This window comes from Pelodiscus sinensis, chromosome 20 (assembly GCF_049634645.1).
Source record: "Pelodiscus sinensis isolate JC-2024 chromosome 20, ASM4963464v1, whole genome shotgun sequence".
In the NCBI taxonomy this organism is placed as follows: domain Eukaryota; kingdom Metazoa; phylum Chordata; order Testudines; family Trionychidae; genus Pelodiscus; species Pelodiscus sinensis.
In genome coordinates, this window is record NC_134730.1 from 28,565,912 (window position 1) to 28,589,086 (window position 23,175).

The 23,175-nt window shown below is 67.9% G+C and overlaps 1 protein-coding gene across 6 annotated transcripts; it reads right to left on the reverse strand.

The window, feature by feature from the left end:
* Positions 1 to 129: 129 nt before the first annotated feature.
* Positions 130 to 23,061, reverse strand: CARD14 (caspase recruitment domain family member 14). Of its 6 annotated transcripts, none has more exons than XM_075904116.1 (21): positions 19,949 to 23,061; positions 16,411 to 17,061; positions 15,972 to 16,109; positions 14,398 to 14,723; positions 13,650 to 13,820; positions 13,390 to 13,509; positions 12,940 to 13,065; positions 11,513 to 11,662; positions 11,191 to 11,319; positions 10,833 to 10,969; positions 9,791 to 9,885; positions 9,341 to 9,386; positions 8,449 to 8,638; positions 4,020 to 4,146; positions 3,542 to 3,779; positions 3,077 to 3,140; positions 2,769 to 2,880; positions 2,289 to 2,462; positions 1,917 to 2,017; positions 1,418 to 1,533; positions 130 to 878 (listed from the first exon to the last, which is right to left on the reverse strand). In XM_075904116.1, the coding sequence occupies exons 2-21, from the start codon at positions 16,619 to 16,621 to the stop codon at positions 671 to 673; spliced, it is 2,979 nt and encodes a 992-aa protein (XP_075760231.1). In that variant the 5' UTR covers positions 16,622 to 17,061; positions 19,949 to 23,061; the 3' UTR covers positions 130 to 670. The 6 variants fall into 6 exon arrangements, 5 of the variants coding, with proteins under 5 accessions (XP_075760231.1, XP_075760229.1, XP_075760232.1 ...); XM_075904114.1 differs by having other exon boundaries at positions 11,191 to 11,322; XM_075904117.1 differs by lacking the exon at positions 2,289 to 2,462 and having other exon boundaries at positions 11,191 to 11,322.
* Between the last annotated feature and the right edge of the window lie 114 nt (positions 23,062 to 23,175).

Genomic DNA, 23,175 nt, shown 5'->3' on the forward strand with positions numbered 1-23,175 from the left:
CAGCTGCGGCCCTCTGCCGCTGAAACCCCTTTCCTGGCGGCGTTTGCCCCCGTTGCCAGGCGGGCTCTAGCTCACCCCTCCCCGGGGGGCCGCCCTGTCTGCTTTGGGGGCAGTGAACACGCAGCGGGGGTCCGTCCAAGGCTTTAGTGTAACAAAGCCTCCGGGATTTACAGTCTCTGGAAGGCGCACGCCCTGCTCAGCCTGGGGTCCCGGCTACCCCTGGGCTCTGGGAGCAGGGGCTGCAGCGAGCCGGGGACCAGAGAGCCGGGCAGCTCCAGGCAGCGAGGAACCGGTGCGGCTGGGGACGGAGCTGCTGCTCCCTCCCTGCGCAGGCCGGTTAGCGACTCCATTTCCGAGCAGCCAGAGCCAGGCTGGGGTTGCTGGAGGGGGCTGGAGGGACCAGACCTGCCCCAGGGCCCTGGCCAGAGGCTTGCGCCAACCAGCCACCCTTTCACACGAGCCCGGCGGGGTGGGGTTAAAAGCAGCACGAGAGTTACTGTGGGGGGGGGGGGGGGGGCGGTGCTGCAAAGCCTTGAGGTAAGAGGCTCTTTCAGACCACCCCTCCCCCCCCCAGGCCAAACTCCTGGCTCAAGTAGGCACCAGCAGCAGAGCGGCCCCGGTGCACCCCCCCCCCCCCGCCCCCGCCGCGGCCCGGGCCCCGGGAGGGAGCTCAGGGAAGGTCGCGCTCTATCCACACGATCTTCTTCTGCTCGTCGGCGACGGCCGCCCGCACGGCCCCGACCAGCCCCTCCAGGTCGCTCCAGGCGTCCGGGGCGACGGTGCCGTGCAGGCAGGGCGCCTTCTCCAGCTGGGCCTCCTCGCACCGGCTGCAGGCCAGAAGCTGCTCCTCCGTCACCCCCAGGCGCTGCAGGGCCTTCCTGAAACACAGCCAGGGCGGCGGGAGGGCGCTGAGCCACGGGGCCAGGGTGAAAAACACCCTTTGACTCAGAGCCGGGGCCCGAGAAGGGGAAGGAGTCAGGACTCCGGGGGTCCGAGGCCTGGCTCCTGCAGGGAAGCCTGGCTCAGGAGCTGGGCAGGCCACATGATGGTGGGTAGCTGGGAACGCCTGGGTTCCAGGTCCAGCTCCGGCACAGACTCAGTTTACCTTCCGTGCTCAGGGTGGACAATACCCGCCCTGGGGAAGTGCTGGCAGTGCCCCTGAGAACGGGGCTGTGGAGGCCAAGGGGTTATTGTTCTAGGCCCCTGGTGGGGCCACAGACGTTCCCCTCGGCGGGGCTGTGAGGGGCTCCCCCTGCCAGGCTGTGCACGCTGCTAGAACCCCTTTACTGAATGGCTGGGGCAGCCAGCCCTGGGCCTCCCTAGGGCTCATTCATCCCCTGCCTGGGGTCGGCGGGGGGGCAGGCCCGGAGCCGCAGCAGCCTCCAGGAGGCGTTTGCCCGTCAGCCCTGGTACCTACTTGAGCTTCTTGGCGTTCTTCTCGCTGAGGGCGACGAGGAGGAGGATGGGGTAGAGGCCCGCGGCGTGCAGGGCCCGCACGCACTCCAGCCCCACGCCCAGCAGGCTGTGCACGTCCTGCGGGAGCCAAGCAGAGGGGCTGAGGCCAGGCGGGCAATGGGGAAGGGGGACACTGACCAGGGCGGGGGCTGCTGGGGCCCCACAGGGGCTGGCAGGAGTCTGGGGATTAAAGGACGCCCCGCGGATGGGCACAGGGCCGGGAGGTTGGGCGGGTCTTGCCGCTGGGCTGTGGGTGCGTCAGTCCCGGCCGCCCCGCCCCCCCCCCCCCCCACCCGCGGGCCCTGCAGCTCTCCCTAGGCAGCCTCGGGGGGTGCAGGTGACAAACGGCAACGGACCTGCTGCCCGTCTGGACCAGAAACCCGCCTGCCTCCCGCCCATCCCGGCTGCCAGCAGGGGCAGGTGCCGAGGCCTCAGAGCCGGAGCCCCCGGCCCCGTGTTACCTTCTCCAGCAGCTGCTGGAGCGCCTGGCGTGGGACACCGCAGAGGCTGGTCGAGTCGCCCTGTCCCTGGTGGGCCGCACCCTCAGCCTCGCTCAGGAGTCCTGCCGGGGGGAAGGGGCCACATGAAATGGCCGAGTCTGCCCGACCGGCCCCCCTGAACCCGCACGGGGCAGGGAATCGCCCAGCAAGGCAGCGCTGGCTCCTGCTGTCCCAGCGTGTGGTGAACCCACGGGCTGGAGGCGCCAGCCAGGTGGGGGAGCCACCTGCTTCAGTGCCGGGAAGCGGGGGGCCGGAGCGCTGCCAGCCCTGGCCTGCGGGACCGTGGCAGCGCAGACGGGCGTCCGAGGGCCGGAGGACACGACCGGGACGCACCTGACGGGCATTTTTCAAAGCCCTTGAGGAGGCAGAGCTTGTCGTTCAGCACCTTCCCCAGCAGCGAGGGCACCACGAGGACGGGGCGCGGCTGGGCCAGCGTGTGGGGTCTCACCAGCGTGTAGGGCATCAGCGTGAAGCAGCTCCCTGCCTGCAGGCAGACGCGGGGGCAGGCTGCGGGCACACGGGACAGGCCAGGTGAGCCCAGCACACAGCCCTGGGACTGCCAGGCAGCGGCGGGGCAGGGGCCGCACTGGGGAGCCGGATTCGTGGCAGCGGGCCCGGCCTGGGATGAGCAAGGGGGACGCAGTGGGCAGCACCGCAGAGCCCCGGTCTCTGCCGAGAGCGAGAGCAGGCCAGCCGGGGCCCGTGCTGGGCAGGCAGTGACGCCTGGCGTCCTGGGGAGCTAGCGAGGGATTCACCTGGCCAGCCCCAGGCGGCAGGCACTGGGCTCTCCGACCGCTCTAGCTAGCAACGCACCGTCCCCCGCCAGAGGGTCGCAGAGGTTACAGTCGATGGCCGACCACAGCGGGTTGATCTTGCTCTTGTCCGTGCTGACGATCCGCATCAGCTTGGGCTGGCCCACCGGTGGCTGCAGGGCAGGGAGAGGGGCCTGGAGTGAGACCCCAGGGTGCAGAGCAGCCCCCCTCCCACTGCCTGGCATGAACACCCCCCCAGCCCAGACCGGTCCCCTCCCCTCTCTGCGGGGCCCTGCTCAGTGGGGCCAGGCCGGGAGGGTCTCCCAGGGGTCCTGAGCCCTCCAGGCCACGAGCCCCAAGCTCGGTTACCTTTCGCGCAGCTGTGCTCTGCTGAGCCATGTCCTGGATAAGGCCAATGAGCAGCTGCTGAGCCCTGCAGAGCAGAGGGAGGCTGGTGAGCCGGGAGAGCCATGGCCAGGGGAGTCATGGCCCCGTGCACCAGGCTACACAGGGAGCCACGGAAAAGCACCCGGGGGCCCAGAATAAAGCTGGCTGGGTGCCGGGCAGGACATGGGCACGTCTGGGCTGGGCTGGATGGGGCACAGAATACCCAAGCAGCAAGAACAGGCCCTGTGGTGGCATTCAGCCAGGGGACGCAGCTGCAGGCAGTGGGGAGGTTTCTCCGGGCTGCAGTCCCCGGGACGGGGAGGGGCTGTGCCGGGCCTTGCCGGAGCTCGCAGAGGCCGTGCCAGGGAGACTCTGTTGTGCCTTGGCCAGGCTGGGGACCGTCCCTGCAGCTCTGACCCCCGGCCGCAGGCTGCCCCGGCCCCTCACCGGTAGTAGTTGGGGATGACGCCTGCCTCCATGTCCTTCATGCTGTAGGGATTCACCCGGCAGGCGCGCCACTGGCTCCGGCCCTGGAACACAGTGTCCGTCACGTGCAGGATCTCGCTGCACTGCACCCGCAGCTCCCCCGCCGCTTGCCCGGCCAGCGCCAGGTTGGCCCGGATGTAGAACGAGTCGCCCGAAGTCACCAGCTTGTTCTCCAGGTCGCTCACCAGTTTCTTGTAGCCTGGGGAGCCAGGAAAGGGGGGAGGGGAGCCAGTGTGGGATGCCCGTGGGGACGGCAACTGGGGGGGGCAGGGGAGGTGCCTCAGGGGGCCCCCTGGCCCAAGGCCGCAGCCCCTCCCCATGGCTCGTGGCTGGGAGGAGCCAGCGATGGAGGAGCGATGCAGGCTGGGACGCGAGGGCAGCTGCTGGCCTTGCTGGTGGGCCCCTGGGGAGGAGTCTGAGGGGTCGGGGGGGGTCTTACCCTCCATGTTCATTCGGACCGACAAGCAGCAGAAGCCGTTCACCCGCTTCAGGACCCAAAGCGCCTCCTCCAAGGTGGCGTCTTCCAGGATGGCCTTGAACGCCGGGTCTGAGACTTCATAGTCCACCTGCAGGGGCGCCAGGCGCGGGGCGTCAGCCGGGCTTAGCACAGACGCTCCCCTGGGGACAGTGAACTAGCCCCAGGCCCTGGGGGGGGGGGGCCACGCGGGGTGGAGGTGGATTCGGGAGGGAACCGGCAGCCATTGGGCTCCCGGACGCTGGGTCTGACTGGCCTGAGTGCTGAGCCTCTGGCATCTCACGCCCCCCACAAATGCCCCAAGGGGAGCTTGGCAGCTGCCTCGCAGCACGACCCGGCTCCAGAGGGCAGGAGGTGGGGCAGGACAGGCGTCCCCTTGGCGGGGCGAGGGGGGCCGACGGGGAGACCCGGAGGGCGGGGCCCAGTCCTGGCCCGCTCGCCGTGAGAGACGTGGGGAAACCGGAGCGAGCCCAGAGGGGAGCAACAGACACGAGGGTTTCGAAAGCCTGACCCGCAAGGGGAGGGGCAAACCCGCACTGGGGAGTCCCGAGGAAAGGAGCCCGAGGGGGAACGGGCAGCCGCCGGCAGCGTGTGGGGCACAAGGGAGACTGGGAAGGACCAAGGTCAGCCCAGGCCAGGAGGAAGTTGCTAAGGCGGGACGCCGGTCCTGGGAGGTTGCTAAGGGCAGCGGGGGGATGCCGGTCCTGGGAGGTTGCTAAGGGCGGCGGGGGGACGCCGGCCCTGGGAGGTTGCTAAGGGCGGCGGGGGGACGCTGGCCCTGGGAGGTTGCTAAGGGCGGGGGGACGCCGGCCCTGGGAGGTTGCTAAGGGCGGCGGGGGGACGCTGGCCCTGGGAGGTTGCTAAGGGCGGCGGGGGGACGCTGGCCCTGGGAGGTTGCTAAGGGCGGCGGGGGGACGCTGGCCCTGGGAGGTTGCTAAGGGCGGGGGGATGCCAGCCCTGGGAGGTTGCTAAGGGCGGTGGGACGGTCCTGGGAGGTTGCTAAGGGCGGGGGGACGCCGGCCCTGGGAGGTTGCTAAGGGCGGGGGGACGGTCCTGGGAGGTTGCTAAGGGCGGGGGGACGCCGGCCCTGGGAGGTTGCTAAGGGCGGGGGGACGCCGGTCCTGGGAGGTTGCTAGGGGCGGGGGGACGGTGGCCCTAGGAGGTTGCTAAGGGCGGGGGGACGCCGGCCCTGGGAGGTTGCTAAGGGCGGGGGGACGCTGGCCCTGGGAGGTTGCTAAGGGCGGGGGGACGCCGGCCCTGGGAGGTTGCTAAGGGCGGGGGGACGACGGTCCTGGGAGGTTGCTAAGGGCGGGGGGACGCTGGCCCTGGGAGGTTGCTAAGGGCGGGGGGACGCTGGCCCTGGGAGGTTGCCAAGGGCGGGGGGACGCTGGCCCTGGGAGGTTGCCAAGGGCGGGGGGACGCCGGTCCTGGGAGGTTGCTAAGGGCGGGGGGACGCCGGTCCTGGGAGGTTGCTAAGGGCGGGGGGACGCCGGCCCTGGGAGGTTGCTAAGGGCGGGGGGACGCCGGCCCTGGGAGGTTGCTAAGGGCGGGGGGACGCCGGCCCTGGGAGGTTGCTAAGGGCGGGGGGACGCCGGTCCTGGGAGGTTGCTAAGGGCGGGGGGACGCCGGCCCTGGGAGGTTGCTAAGGGCGGGGGGACGCCGGCCCTGGGAGGTTGCTAAGGGCGGGGGGACGCCGGCCCTGGGAGGTTGCTAAGGGCGGGGGGATGCCGGCCCTGGGAGGTTGCTAAGGGCGGGGGGATGCCGGCCCTGGGAGGTTGCTAAGGGCGGGGGGACGGTCCTGGGAGGTTGCTAAGGGCGGGGGGACGGTCCTGGGAGGTTGCTAAGGGCGGGGGGACGCTGGCCCTGGGAGGTTGCTAAGGGCGGGGGGACGCTGGCCCTGGGAGGTTGCTAAGGGCGGGGGGACGCCGGCCCTGGGAGGTTGCTAAGGGCGGGGGGACGCCGGCCCTGGGAGGTTGCTAAGGGCGGGGGGACGCCGGCCCTGGGAGGTTGCTAAGGGCGGGGGGACGCCGGCCCTGGGAGGTTGCTAAGGGCGGGGGGACGCCGGCCCTGGGAGGTTGCTAAGGGCGGGGGGACGCCGGCCCTGGGAGGTTGCTAAGGGCGGGGGGATGCCGGCCCTGGGAGGTTGCTAAGGGCGGGGGGATGCCGGCCCTGGGAGGTTGCTAAGGGCGGGGGGACGGTCCTGGGAGGTTGCTAAGGGCGGGGGGACGGTCCTGGGAGGTTGCTAAGGGCGGGGGGACGCTGGCCCTGGGAGGTTGCTAAGGGCGGGGGGACGCTGGCCCTGGGAGGTTGCTAAGGGCGGGGGGACGACGGCCCTGGGAGGTTGCTAAGGGCGGGGGGACGCTGGCCCTGGGAGGTTGCTAAGGGCGGGGGGACGACGGCCCTGGGAGGTTGCTAAGGGCGGGGGGACGACGGCCCTGGGAGGTTGCTAAGGGCGGGGGGACGCCGGCCCTGGGAGGTTGCTAAGGGCGGGGGGACGCCGGCCCTGGGAGGTTGCCAAGGGCGGGGGGATGCCGGCCCTGGGAGGTTGCTAAGGGCGGGGGGACGGTCCTGGGAGGTTGCTAAGGGCGGGGGGACGGTCCTGGGAGGTTGCTAAGGGCGGGGGGACGCTGGCCCTGGGAGGTTGCTAAGGGCGGGGGGACGCCGGCCCTGGGAGGTTGCTAAGGGCGGGGGGACGCCGGCCCTGGGAGGTTGCTAAGGGCGGGGGGACGCCGGTCCTGGGAGGTTGCTAAGGGCGGGGGGACGCTGGCCCTGGGAGGTTGCTACGGGCGGGGGGACGCTGGCCCTGGGAGGTTGCCAAGGGCGGGGGGATGCCGGCCCTGGGAGGTTGCTAAGGGCGGGGGGACGGTCCTGGGAGGTTGCTAAGGGCGGGGGGACGGTCCTGGGAGGTTGCTAAGGGCGGGGGGACGCCGGCCCTGGGAGGTTGCTAAGGGCGGGGGGACGCCGGCCCTGGGAGGTTGCTAAGGGCGGGGGGACGCCGGCCCTGGGAGGTTGCTAAGGGCGGGGGGACGCCGGCCCTGGGAGGTTGCTAAGGGCGGGGGGACGGTCCTGGGAGGTTGCTAAGGGCGGGGGGACGGCCCTGGGAGGTTGCTAAGGGCGGGGGGACGACGGTCCTGGGAGGTTGCTAAGGGCGGGGGGACGCCGGTCCTGGGAGGTTGCTAAGGGCGGGGGGACGCTGGCCCTGGGAGGTTGCTAAGGGCGGGGGGACGCCGGCCCTGGGAGGTTGCCAAGGGCGGGGGGATGCCGGCCCTGGGAGGTTGCTAAGGGCGGGGGGACGGTCCTGGGAGGTTGCTAAGGGCGGGGGGACGGTCCTGGGAGGTTGCTAAGGGCGGGGGGACGGTCCTGGGAGGTTGCTAAGGGCGGGGGGACGGTCCTGGGAGGTTGCTAAGGGCGGGGGGACGCTGGCCCTGGGAGGTTGCTAAGGGCGGGGGGACGCTGGCCCTGGGAGGTTGCTAAGGGCGGGGGGACGCCGGCCCTGGGAGGTTGCTAAGGGCGGGGGGACGCCGGCCCTGGGAGGTTGCTAAGGGCGGGGGGACGGTCCTGGGAGGTTGCTAAGGGCGGGGGGACGGTCCTGGGAGGTTGCTAAGGGCGGGGGGACGCTGGCCCTGGGAGGTTGCTAAGGGCGGGGGGACGCTGGCCCTGGGAGGTTGCTAAGGGCGGGGGGACGACGGCCCTGGGAGGTTGCTAAGGGCGGGGGGACGCTGGCCCTGGGAGGTTGCTAAGGGCGGGGGGACGCTGGCCCTGGGAGGTTGCTAAGGGCGGGGGGACGGTCCTGGGAGGTTGCTAAGGGCGGGGGGACGGTCCTGGGAGGTTGCTAAGGGCGGGGGGACGCTGGCCCTGGGAGGTTGCTAAGGGCGGGGGGACGCTGGCCCTGGGAGGTTGCTAAGGGCGGGGGGACGACGGCCCTGGGAGGTTGCTAAGGGCGGGGGGACGCCGGCCCTGGGAGGTTGCTAAGGGCGGGGGGACGCCGGCCCTGGGAGGTTGCTAAGGGCGGGGGGACGCCGGCCCTGGGAGGTTGCTAAGCGCAGTGGCAGAGTCGACCCCAGAGGGATGGCGGAAGTGAACCTGGCCCTGCCTCAGGGCAGGGGGCCGACCCGCAAGGCCTCTCGCGGGCTCTTCCAGCCCTAGCCCGAGTCTATTCCCGTAGCCGCCCGAGCTGCAGTTCAGCCAGGACACCAGGGCTGCCCCCAGGCTCCGGCGCCACCACGTCCGTCAGGGCCTTGGCTTAGCGTCCCCTCTCGAGAGCAGCAGCTCGGTGCCCAGGTGCCGCCAGGCTCGGGCCTTTGTTCTGGGCACCATGGCCAGGCCAGGCGACCGCAGACTAGCGGGAGGGACTAGGGAGAGCCAGGCCGGGAGCAGAGGGCCAGCCCCTTACCACCATGATCTGATTGCCGGGGGTCAGACACATCTCGTCGGCCACGGAGCCGGGAGTGACCTGGTGAATGAAGATGCCCGTCTGGTTCCCCCCGATGACGCCGATCTGCTCCAGCAGGGCGTTGCCGTGGAAGGCGACGGTGGTGATGCGGCTGGGGATGCGCCGGGCAGGCCGCCGGCGAATGGGCGTGCTGGGCAGGGAAGGGACGAGGCAGTGGAAACAGCCCTAACCCCGCCTCCCTGGTCCTGCTGACCCCAAGGGCCCAGCTACCGCCTCCAGAGGCGACAGTGGGAGCTCAGCTCTCCCCCTCTGCGCTAACCACGGGGCAAGCGGGCGGCCCGGAACCAGCAGCAGCCAGAGGCAAAACCCAGGATGCACCGAGGTTTGTCAGGGCTCAGCCCCGGCCCCTCTTCTCAGCAGCATGTGGAACGGCGCCCAAAGCGGGACCACAGCCTACGCCGGGGCCGGGTCCCGTCATGCGCAGGAGGCCACAGGGCACCCTGGCTCCTTCCTTTACCCGGGCTGGGGGGCCGGCTATCGGCAGCCCGTGAACTTCCCCGCAGCCGCTGGGACCGCCCTCCCCGGGGAATCGACCCGCTCTCGCTGCCTGGGCGCCCCTGGCTGCTGTGCAGGTTCAGCGTGCCAGAGCCCTGCGGTCCGACCTCTCCACACCAGAGCCAGGGCAGCCAGGAGCCGAGGAGACGGAGAGCAGCCCGCCTGGATTTCCGCCCAAGCGCGCGGCCGGCAGCGAACGACAGCTCCTCCCAGGCCCCGTGGCGTTTTGGGAGCCAGACGCCGAGGGGATGGGCCCCCCACGTGGCGTTAGTCCCGGCCGCCCTGGAGCAGCGAGCCCTCCCAAAGGGGGCCCGGCTCCACGGGTGGCGGGACGTACCTCTCTGCTGCAGACGGGTCCAAGTCGAGCGGCCGGGCGGAGCCGTCTGAGAGGAAGGACGGTTGGAGCCAGGGGAGGCAAAGGGACAAGCCAAGGAGATGAAAACCCCTTCAAACAGGCCCCTCCCCCCAAGGCACGCCACCCTCCCGCAGCTGGCAGCCCGCCCGGGGCAGGGCCCGTCACTAGCTCCGGACGCATACGGGGGTGAGCCCCGAGATCAGCTCTTGCTGGGCACAGACGTGGCCTCTGGAGCCCCCGGCATCCATGCGCTGGACTTGGTGGGGATGGCCCGGGCTGCGGGTCACAGTGGCCCTGCTAGCCTATCACTGGGGGGGAGGGGGTGAGACCCTCACGCTCCCCATGGGAACGAGGCCCTGGGGCCGTGCCCCGGGTCGTGCCGGCACATGACACAGCCTCTCTGGGCCGCCCGCGGGGAAGGGGCAAACCCACCATCCTTCTCCACCAGCTCATACTCCAGGTCGGGCGACTCCACCTTCTCCCCTGCCAGGAGCGTGAAATCCACCTCCAGGAACTCCTGGGAGCTGCTGCAAGAGACAGGAGGGAGGGGACGGGGCAGCTCAGCTCGGGGACAGCGTGGCCCTCCCACAGCATCCAGCTGCCCCCATGCACAGCTGGCGAGACAGGGGAGCCACCTGGCCCAAGCCGGCTGCGGTTCAAACACACCTGGCTAGTGAGTAAAGGGAGAGCCCCCTCCCCCAGCCCTGGCGCAAGGGGGCAATGCTGCCGCCAAAGTAGCCCTCTTCCCTAAAAGCAGCCGGACTGGGTCAGACCCAAGCTCCATCTGGCCCAGGGTCCTGCCAGGTGCCCCGGAGGGAGTGAACAGAACAGGGAACCATCAAGTGATCCCTCCCCTGTCGCCCATCCCCAGCTTCTGACAGGCTAGGGAGACCGTCCCTGCCCATCCTGGCTAACAACCATTGATGGACCTGCCCTCCATGAACGTATCTGGCTCTTTCTTGAACCCTGTTCCAGTCTTAGTCTTCACCACATCCTCTGGCGAGGAGTTCCACAGGTTGCCTGTGCGCGGCGTGAAGAAAAACTTCCCTTTGTTTGTTTTACACCTATTCATTTCATTGGGTGACCCCTAGTTCTTCTATTGTGGGAATAATTAAACACTTTTCCTTATTCACGTTCTCCCTACCTGTCGCGATTTTATCGACCTCGATCCTGTCCCCCCTGTCTCCTCTTTTCTAAGCTGAAAAGTCCCAGCCTCTTTCACCTCTCTTCACTAGGACCCGTTCCAAACCCCTCAGCATTTTTGTTGCCCTTTTCTGAACCTTCTCCAGTGCCAAGAGATTGTTTTGGAGAGGAGGCGCCCACATCTGCAGGCAGGATCCAAGCTGTGGGCATGCCCTGGCTTTCCCCAGAGGCGCCGTTAGGACCAGTACAGGCCAGGCCTGCAGACCACCCCGGGCGAAGGTGCCGGCCTGCAGAGGCTGCCAGAGCCAGGGGAGCCCGGGCGCCGCCGTACCTCCTGGAGATGGAGCTCTCCAGGCACTCCAGCATGGCTCTCTTCTGCAGCGATTGCTTGCAGGGCGGGACCGGGCTGCAGGACCGGAAGCTGTCTGGCCGCTCGGGACTCCAGGTCCCGCCGAGATCGGAGCTCAGCTGCAGGGGAAGGAGCCGGGCGTGAATGGCCATTGCCAACCTCTCTGCCCCTCCCGCGCCCCACGTGCCAGGCCCCTGCCCACGGAGCTGTGGCCAGCACAGGGCAGGGGGCCATGCGGGCCAGGACACCTCGCCCAGCTGCGGGGGGGGGCCAAGGAGGCGCCTGCGCAGGGCTGCGCGGGGAGAGGGGGCGGCTGGGCAGGGCCAGGAGGGGTCCCCACCTCGGACACGCTGAGGCTGGCCTGGCTGTCGTCCCCGGGGCAGATGGCGTGCATGCGCACCAGCTGCTGCTTCCTTTTGGGCCACTGCGCCCTGAGATCCAGGCCCGCGAGCCCGTCTGCCGCCTCCACCTGCTGACAAGCACAGAGCGGGGTCAGGGCCGCCGGCGGAAGAGGGGACGGGGCAGGGGCTACAGGCAGGCGGATGCGATCCCAGCGCCTGCCCTTCGCTCGCAGATCGCCCCGAGCGGTGGCCCAAAGCCGCCATCTGGCCGGAGGGCTGGGCATGACCCCGGCCGGATCGCACAGGGCCCCGGCCTCTCACCCTGCCGCCCAGCTCTGCCTGCTGCTGTCCGGCCTGCTTCCGCAGCTCGCAGAGCTGGTCCGTCAGCTCGAACACCTTCCTGCGGAGGGAATCCTTCTCCAGCAGGTTCTGGGCGATCTCCAGCTGGGCCACGTCCCTCGCGCTGTAGGCCTGGGGGGACAAACACCGTCAGGGACGAGGAGGCAGGGAAGGGCTGACCCTGACGCGGCGCCCAGGCATGTCAAACTCCCAGCGTCCTCAGGGCCGCACAAATGAAAACCGATAGCTCTCAGGGCCCCCAAAGCAAACGTACTTCTATCGCCAAGGCATCATTGGGTACGATTAGAGAGTACGGGGTAGGTCTATCTGGTCTTGTTTTAACAGAATACAATCATTCCAGGTGTAAAACTGTAATTTGCTCATAAAAACACGTATATTTAAATAAAAAATTAAAGGTACTTTGTAATTTTTTTATGATACGTAACAAGCATAGACCAGGGTTAATGAAAGACCAGGTGTCTGAAAATTTCAGATACTTTGGAAGTTTGAGATTTTGCATAAACATAATTAGTTGTGCAATTGCAGAAAATTGATGTATATTTAGTGATGTAAAATTAATATACATTTTGTGATTTTAATTGAGAATAAATAAATAAATAAATAAATAAACAAAATACCCCCCTCCACTCCCCCAGAACCCCCCCCCCGGCTTAACCCAGTGTCTCCCCCCTCTTCCAGAGCCAGGCACTCCCAGCCCACCCCCAACCTAATGACTGGGTCCTGGAGCTGCCACCGCTGCGCCACACCCTTCTTCCTTGGGCGCTGGGGTGGCGTGAGCAGAGACGCCCGCTGTGACCACGTGCTGGAGCGCCCAGCGCAGAGCAGCCCGGCCGGCCGTGAGCAGTCGCTGCGGTGCCGTGTGCAGAGTGGCTGGCCGGCCGGCTGTGATCCGCACTCGGCCACATGCTCTGAGTGGCCAGCGGGCCGCACTTTATTCTTTAATAAAAATGTAGCGGCAGGCCGCAAAAAATTTTGCTCAGGCCGCATGCGGCGCTCCAGACACCTGTTTGACATGCCTGCCGTAGCCGGACCGGCTCAGCGCTCTACGACCTCGCAGAGAAACGGGGACAGGGTCAGGGGCCCTGGCTACACACTGGCCAGCCCCGCAGCCCTAGGGGGCAGCCTCCTGGCCCCGGAGCTCCCAACGCAGTCACAAGTCCAGCCAGCGGAACAGTCTCCATTCCCGGCAGACTGATGCACGCCCCCAGCCAGCAGAGACCCACGGGTCCGTGTGGCTTGACCCGCTGCATGGCCAGAGAGTGTCCCCAGACGTCGGTGCCCCGTGGCCACCTTGTTCTGGACCAGGGACCCGCGGCACCAAAGAGGTGCCAGACAGAGAGACGCTCCACCCCCACCCAGCCAGCTGGGCAGGGACCATCCCCCGGTACCTGATCTCGCTCCTTCTGCAGCTCGGCCACTTGCTCCTGGAAGGCGCCGATCTTCTCCTTGTAGATCTCGCAGTCCACCTTCATCCTGTGGCACGCGATCAGGGTGTGCTCCCTCTCCTCCCAGCACTGCCGGGCGGCAAGCACGCACAGGCGGGCAGCCGGGTCAGGCGGCAGCCAGCCAAGGGGACCAGCAAAAGCCTCCCGGGGTGAGCTCCCCCGGTGCGGGAGGCGGGTCCCGGAGCAGCTCCCCCGAGGTTGCCTGCAGCCCCCAAATCATCCCCGCGGCACAGGCCTCGTGGTGGCCCCGCTGGGCAGGCCGTTCCCCCAGTGGCCCTCGCAGGCCAGACAGCACCCAGGGCTGGGCCCAAGGGGTGAGAAGATGCTCCAGGCGCCTCGGGTTTCTCTGGCCCCGCCCAGCACGTTACCCATCAGGACCCCGGCCGCTCTGACCTGCTTGCGCTGGGTCTCGGCCAGCGCCGCCCGCTCCCGCAGCGAGTGGATACGGTCCAGGAGCTCCTGCTTGCCCTCCAGGGCCTCGTCCAGGTTCTGCTCCAGGATGTCCTTCTGCACCTGGCCACGCAACACCGGCCGTTAGCCGGGCCCACGCGGAGCAGGAGCGGGGCTGCTCTGGGCCCCCGGCGGGATCTGCCCCCACCAGGCAGCCCCGCCCGCCCGCCCACCGGAGGGACCTGGGAAGGGGGCAGCTCTACCAGACTGAACGTCTCCAGCTCCACCAGCGACCGGAGCGTCTCGTTCTCCTCCCTCAGCCGCAGCAGCTCGTCCGCCGGGGGCTGCAGGTCGCTGGGCATGCGCAGGGCCCTCTCCCTCCCGCAGTGGGACTCCGCCCGGGCTCGCTGCAGCTCCTGCTTCATCACATAGAGCTGCCAGGGGACACGGAGAACACAGGGCCCCGGCGTGACACTGGGCCGTGCCGTGGCAGCGACGGCGCCCGCCCCGGGCTCTAGAGCCAGCTTCGGGAGCGACCTCCTGCGCGCACAAGGCGGCACTTTGGGGGACACCCTTGCGGAGCACGGTCTAGATCCCCGACGTCAGCGTCTGCACCGAGCCGAGCAGGCGGGTCCGTTCTGCTCTAGAACCGACCCCCAGCCACGAGGGCGGAGCACGGGGCAGGTGTTCTAGAGCGTGGCCACGTGCTCTAGAACCCAGGGTCTTAGCTCCATACCAGACGAGATCGCTAGCGCCAGAGCGCAGCCCGACGCCCGTCAGGCTCCACTGCCGTCTCCTCTCTCGGACGCAGGCCGGGCTACGGAAGGGTGAGGCAGGGAGGGAAAGCAACTCGGAGCCACCTATTGCAGCCTAGCTCCTCCTGTGACCGAGGGGCCCTCCGATTCGATAGGGGCATGCCGCTGGTGTCAGGCGGGTTGCAGGGCCTGGAGCAGGGTGGAGGGCTACGGGGGCCTTGCAGGGCTGGGTCCCCGAGGCCGCCCCTGCGCTCACCTCCTCCTGCAGGCCCTGGCTGCGCGTGATGGCCAGATCCTTCTCCTGCAGGGCGTTGGTGTAGCGCAGGGACAGGTTGTACATCTCGTCCTTCAGCTTCAGCACCTCGTGGAAGTGGGCGCTGAGCTCCCGCCGCATGCGGCCGTGCTCGGCCTCCCCGCGCCGCAGACACGCGTTCTGCGCCTCCAGCTGGGCCACCCGCTCCTGCAGCTGGCGGCAGTGGTGCAGCAGCGACGCCTTCTGGTGCTTCTCCTGCGTCAGCTCCTCCTGCAGGCTGTTGACGGCCTTCGCCAGGCACTCCGTCAGCTTGGAGGTCTCGATCAGGCCTGCGGCGAGGGGAGGTGGGCTCAGGCCAGCGGGGATCTGCACAGACCGTCCTGGCCCACGCCCCTTCCTCCTGCTCTGGCGCTCCTGCCTGTCCAGGCTCTGAGCTCTGGCCCCCGGCTCACTGGGCCTGCTAGTCACAGGCTCCCACTTCCTCAAGGCAGGGCTCTGCCGGCCTCCTCCCCACGCTCCCCGGGCCAGGGAGACAGGAGGGACGTCCCCTCCAGCGGAGGAGCAAGGTGATTGACGGTCCTGAACATTGGAACGTAAGAGCGGCCAGGCTGGGTCAGACCAATGGCCCATCCAGCCCAGGGTCCTGTCTGCCCACAGTGGCCAGTGCCAGGTGCCCCAGAGGGAGGGAATCCCCAACTGATCCCTCTCCTGTCACCCATTCCCAGCCTCTGACAAGCAGAGACTAGGGACATCATCCCTGCCCAGCCTGGCTAGTAGCCGTTGATGGACCCAACTTCCATGAATTTATCTAGCTCTTATTGGAACCCTGTTAAAGTCCTGGTCTCCACAGCGTCCTCTGGCGAGGAGTTCCACAGGTTGACTGTGTTGTGTGAAAAAAAACTTCCTTTGGGTTGTTTTAAACCTGCTGCCTGTTAACTTCAGGGTGTGAAATGAAACGTAGAACGCTGGTATAAGGGAGTTTTGCCATGGTACAGCCTATAGGCCTCAGTCAAGGCTTGCTGGCTGTCATGCAGGGCGCTGGGCGTGCGTGTAATGAAATGACAGTGCCTGTCCCAGACAAGCCCACTGCTCCCCTCGGCTCTGCCCTGATCTGCGGACCGGGGCCGGGCCGTTCTGCCAGTAGCAGGAGTATTTTATGGCCCAGGTTACAGTTCCTCTCCCATCTTCCCCCTCCCTGGGGCATATTGCAGCCGATGTCCAAGCAAGACCACGGTTACGACAGCAACGCACTGTGGAAAGGGGCCAGCTCCCGTCCACACACCAGGCAGCAGAATAAAGGCTACTAGCAAGGTAGGAAACATGCTCACGCCGTCTTCCAGGGAGGGCCTGTGGCTGGGGTCTCCCCGTGCAGCAGGCCTGGCTCAGAGACGGCTCTGGCAATGGGGGGAGACGTACCAGTAACGCTTCCTCTAATCTATTCCATGTGCGGAATAATTTTATGTGCACCGAGGTGTGTGCCAATGGGCACCACCAGGAGGAAACCCCCCCCAGTCGGGCAGTGCTGGATTCTCTCCTGCATGGCCACGCACGCGCCCGGCTCCCAGGGCCCAGCTCACCGCTGAAGCTGCTGAGGTCAATGGAAGGCTCCAGGCCAGTTATCAGGGTGTAGATGTCGGGGTTGTGGAGTTTCAGGCTTTCCAGGAAGGCCAGGGCCCCGTTCTTCCCCCGGGTCTTCAGAAGATCCAACATGTGACCTAGGGATGGGTTAGGAAAGCTGGGTCACTGAGCACAGGCCGGGCAGGAGCCAGAGCGCCCCGGGGCCAGACGCTGATAGCGGGGCTGTGGGCACTCGCGTCCAGGCCATGGCCCGGCTGCCGCAGGCCCCATTCGCGCAGGCAGCAAGCCCAGAGCTGCACTAAGCGCACTGCCCGGCGGCCGACACCGGGCCCAGGACCCCCCCATCCGCCGCAGGTAAAGCCGCTCTGGAGGGGGCCCCGTCAGCCCGGTCCCTGGACGTGGCCCTCAGGCTGTGCCCGGCCCCTGCCCCACACTCACCCACTCGCATGGCGCTGTTGGTGAACTGGGGGCCGTGCAGAACCTCCTCCTCGTCCAGCTGGTCCAGCACCTTAGCCTGGCGCAGGTAGGGGGTGAGCCGGTTGGGGCAAGTGCTGCGCACGATCCTGTAGCGGTGGCTCTCCAGGATGTCCCACAGCTGCTCCTCGTCCAGGTCCCGGAGCTCCGTGTCTGCCTGGCTGGGGGCCGCCATGGCCGGGGCAGAGGAGAGAGGCCAGGCCCCGCCCGGGAGGACGCCGGAGGGGCTGCCTATCGGCGCACCGGGAAGGCGAGATTCTCCCTGAACAACTCGGGAACTGGAGGGCGAGGAGTCCGGCGGCCTGGGAGCCTCGTGGCTTCACTTGGGCGCCAGCCCGCGGGGTGCGTCTGCCGAGGAGGGCTGGAGCCACGAAAGCGGCTGCTCGGGGAGATCCGCGAATCTCCCAGGTGCCACCGGACTCCTCAGTTTGGAGAAACAGACTCAGGCGCCCCCACGGCGCAGGAGGGCTCGGGGGGTGCAGAGCTCCGGGCCGTGAAGGGAGGTCCTAGCGCGAGCGACGGGGGCGGGGGCGGGAGGCGGCGGGTTCGAAGACGAACTGGAGCCAGGGGACGGTTCTCAGGGGCGATCTCTGCCCGACGGGCCGGCAGCAAACGCTTTTCAACGAGACAAGAAGAATCTTTCTTAAAATGAGCCAGCGCAGCCCTTCCCCACCCCCCCCACATTCCAGCACCCCCCTTACACGCAAAGCCCTGCAGCCCAGGCGCGATGAATGGCCGTCGGGGGGCAAGGAGGGGAAGCAATAAGGAGCAAAGGCCTTGGGAAAAGGAGGCGTAAATCTGATCTGGATTCAAACGGGAAGAGCCTCACCCGGGCTGCGGCGTCATGTTGACTGAAGGGTCTAAAAAGCATCCCGAAGCGGGGGGGTCCTTTGTGCTGGAGCAGGCGAGGGGGGGCGGTTTTCCCTCGGCCTGGCCTGTTCAGCAGCGCAGCTACTGAATCGGGTGTAGGGACTGCTCGTGTCTAGGCTCGTCGGGACAGTCAGAGCAACTGTATCCAACACCCGAGGGGCCCTGGGATTTACTAAAGGGATTTGTGGTTAAATTGGCGTCTGGTGGCCTCCTAGGTTAATATTAGTCACGTCTAATATTACTAATAAATCCGGCCGGCTGGAAGTGCTGCTGCTCTGTTGTGTGTGGCCGCTACCGTGTTCCACCCCAGAGGTGGCTGCCTCCCTGCCCCAGTGATTCTGACACCCAGTCTGCACAGCACGGGGTGTTCTCGAGTGAGCGGCCTGCACAGCCCAAGAGAAGCAGCCTGCAAAGGGGGGGGCACGAGCCCGCTCCCCACCCAAGCCACCTCCCTTCTTAGTCCCATCCGGACAGGAGGCAGCAGAGAACCACAAACGACCCAGCAATTCTCCTCTGCCCGGAGTTCTGGCTCCTAGCTCACGAATTTTCAACATTCCTGCCCGGTGCTTTCGGCAGGGAACGGAGGGCGAGAGGAAACGGCTATTTCGAGAAAAACGCAGCAACTCCCATTGCTTCACGGGAAGGGGCTCTAAGCAGCCTCCCCCCCGGCACCGTACCCCTGGTCTCACCCCCCAGCACCCTGAGCCCGGCCCTGGGGCCCCCACCCACTGGGCTCTCGCCTCAGCTCCTGCAGCAACCAGCCCGCCGTGAGAATCTGGACAGGCCTGGCTCTCGTGTGCCCCGTGGGGACCTCGTGTCGCTGCACAGGAGATGGAATGAACACGCCGGCGTCTTCCCCTCCCGCAGCCAGCGGTGCCGGGCGGGACGGGGAGACCAGGACACGGCTCCGATGCCCCCGAGAGCATGTGGCTGGAGAGGCGCCTCCATACAGATCCCCGTCCCCTGCCTCCCCCTTGCAGGAGCTCTCAGTGCAACTGTCTGCAGCAAACCCAGGGCAGCCCAGCCCTGCCCTTCCCGTTAGCCCTCCAGCCGAGGGCCCCTTGCACGCCTCCAGTGCAGGCCCCAGCACAGCCGTAAGGACGAGGCAGCCCTGCTTTTACCCAGGCCTTTGGCCTCGGCAGACACCTGTAGGCAGCAGCTCCATTCCAAACTCGGCCTCCTGCTGGTTCCTCATTCCAGGAGTAATTGGGCTGGGCATTTCTGGCAGCAGCTGGGTAGGAGGCGGCTGCCAGAGCCCGGCAGCTGGGAGGGGAGAGCTACGCGCCCTGGCGCAATTGTTTTACTCAGCAACCAGCAGGCTGGGGTGTCCGGCAGAACGGAGAACAGCGGATGACCTGGCGCCGAGCGTGCGCAGCCGTGTGTGCATGGACATGCATGTACCGGCGTGCGCAGCCATGTGTGCACAGACGTGCATGTACCGGTGTGCACAGCCGTGTGTGCACAGGACATGCATGTACCAGCGTGCGCACAGGACATGCATGTACCAGCGTGCGCAGCCGTGTGTGCACAGACGTGCATGTACCGGTGTGCACAGCCGTGTGTGCACAGACATGCATGTACCGGCGTGCGCAGCCGTGTGTGCACGGACATGCATGTACCGGCGTGCGCAGCCGTGTGTGCACGGACATGCGTAGCCGCTTTGGGCACAGGGGCGCCCCGACAGGCTTGCCAGGCCTCAATCCGCCCGCTCCCCTCCCAAGCCAGCCCCATGTGAACACGAGCAGTGGCTGAGCCGGGCTTCCCAGGGACTTGCTGCACCGAAGGGGAGACAGCGCCCGAGCCCCCTTCCGCATCTCGGCCAGGCAGCCCGGAAAGAAGCCGGCTCAGCTGCAGACGTGAAGGTCACAAGGGGGCGTGGTGCTGCTCTCGGGGGACCCCGGCACATGGCGGGCCATGGAACTGCCTGCCGGCCGTTGGCAACAGCCCCCCGGCCCCCTGCCCCATCACTGGCCTCCTCCCAACAGGGCCTGGACCAGGTGCACTCGCCGGTTTCTGCTGTTAGCCAGTGGGAGCCAGGCTGTGCCGCAGGGCGGGGGCAGTGTGCCTGGCCCCGGGAGGCCACGCTGGGCAGGGGCCCAGGTCGGGAAGGAGTGCAGGAACCGCGGGCAGGCCCTTTGCCGTGTGGGCTCTGGAGGGCGGAGTGGGCCGAAGCCGGGGGGGGGGGGGGGGAGAGGGCGGAGAGGCAAGGGGAGGGTCGGGGCTCGGGCTGGCGCTACGGGGATGACGCGGGTGCCAAAGGATTCTCTCTCGCGAGCCCGGGGCTCACGGCGCAGGGAGACTGGAGCCCGAGGGGCTGGGGAAGGTCAGTCCCGGAGCCCTGGCCTGCATGAGAGCTGCTGAGGCTCTGGGCCCGGCAGCCAGGACAGCCGGGCTGTGCTCAGCCCACCCCACCCGCCGCAAATCCCCCTCTGGGGCCTTCCTCGTGCCCCTGAGCGCGACACCCACGTGCCAGGGCAGTGGGGGCTGACGAGGGAGAGCCTGGCTCACATACTGGGACGGGAGCATCCCCCCCGGGAGCATCCCTAGGCGCCCGCCCTGCGACCCGGCCCCGAGCCTCCTTCCCTGCCGCCCCCCTCGTGCCGAGAGCAGGAGCCCGCGCCAGCAGCCCTACCTGTCCGTGTGCGGGCTCCGGGGCCGCGGGCGGGAGTGAGACTGGAGCCCGGGCTGCAAAGCCGGTTTGGCAGGGCTGGGTCCTCCCGGGAGCTGAGACGTCTGCCCATTTGGCAGCCAGCGAGCACCGAGCCGGCTTCCGTCTCGGCGAGCCCCTGAGGCTGGAGCAGGCCCTGGGAGCAGGGCCCCGTGGCCCTGGGCAGCACGGCAGAGAGCGGGGGGTAGCCGCAGGCTCCTGCCAGACGCTGTTCGTTAGTAGCTCAGCACGGGGCTGACGAGCCAGGACCCGGCTGCTTAGCTCAGCCACCAGCAGCCCCTCTCCCGAGGACCAGCTGCGCCCAAAGCGAGCATGATCCAGGGCCCACCTGGGGCTGGCAGGTGGCGGATGCCCGCGGGCCCCGGGCTGCACCCGGCGAGATGGCTCGTGAGCTCCCCGGGGCTTGCAGCAGGCAGGTGTCGTGGGAGCAGCAGCCAGGCCGGAGCCGGCTTGGACTTTAAAACAGGAAGCTCCGCCAGCTGCCCCGCTCGTCCCACGTGGCCCCTCAGCTCACCCAGCACCCCCCGGGCACGGGGGCAGCAGCCCGGGAGGGGACGCCTGCGCTACGTGCTCTGGGGTGTCAGCTGAGGTCCCCCTTCTCGTCCCACCACGGCGCCTGTCACACGTAGTTCAGCCCCATTGCTTGGCTCCCCCCCCCAGCTCTTCGCTTGTGCCAGGGTTGCTCCCCCCCCCCCGGCAGTACTGGGGCCCAGCGGGACCAGGCCGCCCCGCTTGGGGAGGGGGCTGTTACCACGGTGGGGGCAGGTTTAACCTGCTTGCACAAAACGGTGACGTGCAGCCAGAGCTCCCTTGGCCGAGGATTCCCAGAGCTACCGCAGGGCCCGGGCCCTAGGCCTGCGAGCATCCCCCAAGCCGCCTGCCAGCCTCCTCCTGGCCCTGCAGCGGCTGGAGGGAAACAGCCTGACTCAGCACCTGCGGTCCCGCTGCCTGGCACGAGGCAGGAAGTGCATCCGGCCGTCCACCCACAAGCCGCTCGGCTCGGGGCTGTGCAGAAAACACGGGCTGCCGCCTGCTGTTGGACACGGCCCAGCGGGCAAACTGGATTTCCAAGGCCCTGCTTCCCAGCGGGAATAGATCCCCCTCCCCCCACTCCCAGGCCGGAGAACACGGGTGAAGCCGAAGCGAGGGGGGAGGACAGCCCATTCCAGCCAGACTTGCCGCACACTAGGAAAGCCGGGTAGGTGGGGAACCCCGCTCGGCGGCTGGAACGCCTGGCTTGCTCCACCCCTGGGCAGGTCGAGTTACTTACTGGAAACCCAGGGTTGCGACACACAAGACAACAGGCGGGGCCGTGCCAGGGCAGCCCCAGCGCCAGCTGCCCCACACGACAGCAGGCACCTCGCGTTGCTGATTGACACCTGCCGGAAGGGAGCCCGGTGAACTGGTTTCTGAGCGGGACCTTCCCCGGGCCTGTCAGCGCCTGGGGCAGGCCTGGGACCGGGTGAGCACGGGCTCCCGGGCAGGGTGCAGGGCACCGGTTTTGGGGGAACAAGGTCTCTTTGCTGCCGCTTGCACTCCAGCCTCTCTGCCGCTCCCCAGCTCAGAGCAGCCGTTCCTACTGCTCGGGGGGCGGCGCCTGGGACTTCGCCTGCTGACGGAGCCGGCGAGGACGGGGAAGGTCGCGGAGGCTCTAGGAATTCCTCCACTAACTGCCGGGAGCAAGGAGAGCCCGTCCCAATGGAACTCCCCCGCAGGGAGCTAAGCGCCGCTTCCCAGAAGCCCCAGGGAAAAGTTTCAGTTCCTCGGACATGTGTTCGCACTTCCGCCCAAGGGCCGGTGCAGGCAGCCGGCTGGCCAGGCAGGGCGGACTCAGGGGCAAAGGGCAACCGCTCGTCTGGGCCACAGGCCAAGAGGCTGGCGTGAGCCCAGGGACCTCGTGCAGACCACCCAGCTGGCGGCACCACGCAAATTCATCCGCTCGGCCCTGAGCCATCTCCCACCCGGGAGGAACCCCACGTCCCAGCAACGCCCATCCCCTGTGAGCCAGGGCGTGTCCTCCAGGCAGCTCCACCCGGCTGGGCCGGACGGGAACCCTCCTCCCTGTCTCTGCACTCCGCAGACCGATCCCCGGTCCGGCCCATTGTTCTGGCTCGTCTTGGCTCGACGTCTTGCCGCAGTTGCTCAGTTGTGACGTCCGTACTTGCCTTGAGGACTCCGGCTCTTTTCCGGTTGGTGTTAAGAGGAGCAATCCCATTCCCGGCGCACCCCCATTTCCAGGCACAACCCCCCCTTGTGCTGCTTTAAGCTAGGAGAAGAGGAGGCTGCCTCCCGAATTCAGTGGCCCAGGCTCTTACCGTTTAGGAGTACTTGATCAAACCGACACGCTCTCCCCTAGACAGTAGCTAGGCCCCTTGGGGTAGGCAGGGAGTCGTCCCTTGGTTTACACATGCGCCGAGTCCAGGGGATGGTTTGACAGCACAAGGGGAGCGTAAGGGAACCTTTAACCCACCGTTAGGCGCGTCGAGCCTGATCCACACTGGGTTTTGAACTATCGGGTGCATGGGGCTGTCGGGGCAGAGCAGGGTGGATGCGGGTCAGGAATGCGGCCAGCTGGGGGATCAACGCAAGTGACGAATTCGTCACGCGCCATCAGAGCCATAGGGCCTCTGGCTGTTGAGCCTAGCATCCCCCTGCACAACACAGTCACCGGACCATGGGGTGAGACTCCCGGCCAGGCAGGAAAGGGAGCTGGGAACAAGCACAGGCCACAGCCTGCAGTTGTTTCTCTCGCCCCTGGCGCCGTCTGTCCAAACCCTGCCACTTGCTTCTCTTGCCATCTCAGCTCATTCGATTGGATTCCCCCCAGGGCCCGGCGCGAGGGGGAGTGCGGAGAGAGGCGCAGACAGAACGCTGAGCCACGCGGCTCCCGTGGAGGCCACGGAGCTGGGCACGCTGGGGGGGTCCAGGAGACGGGCCAGCCCACGGGAGTGTAACAGTGGCATGCACATTGCTCACGTGCGGAGGGAAAGGGCAGGGGCGTGGAGCCGTGGACCCGCCCCGCCCACAGCCCGAGGCAGGGAGAGTTTTCTCTGTGGGCACTGGGAGGGCTCCCTGCGGCACGGCGGGTGGAGTCCTACGTGGGGCCAGCGGGGAGAGGCCAGGCCTGGGGAGAAGCCAGGGGTCTCGCCCCCAGGGAGCGCAGGGCCCAAGCCAGCTCCTGGCACCAATGC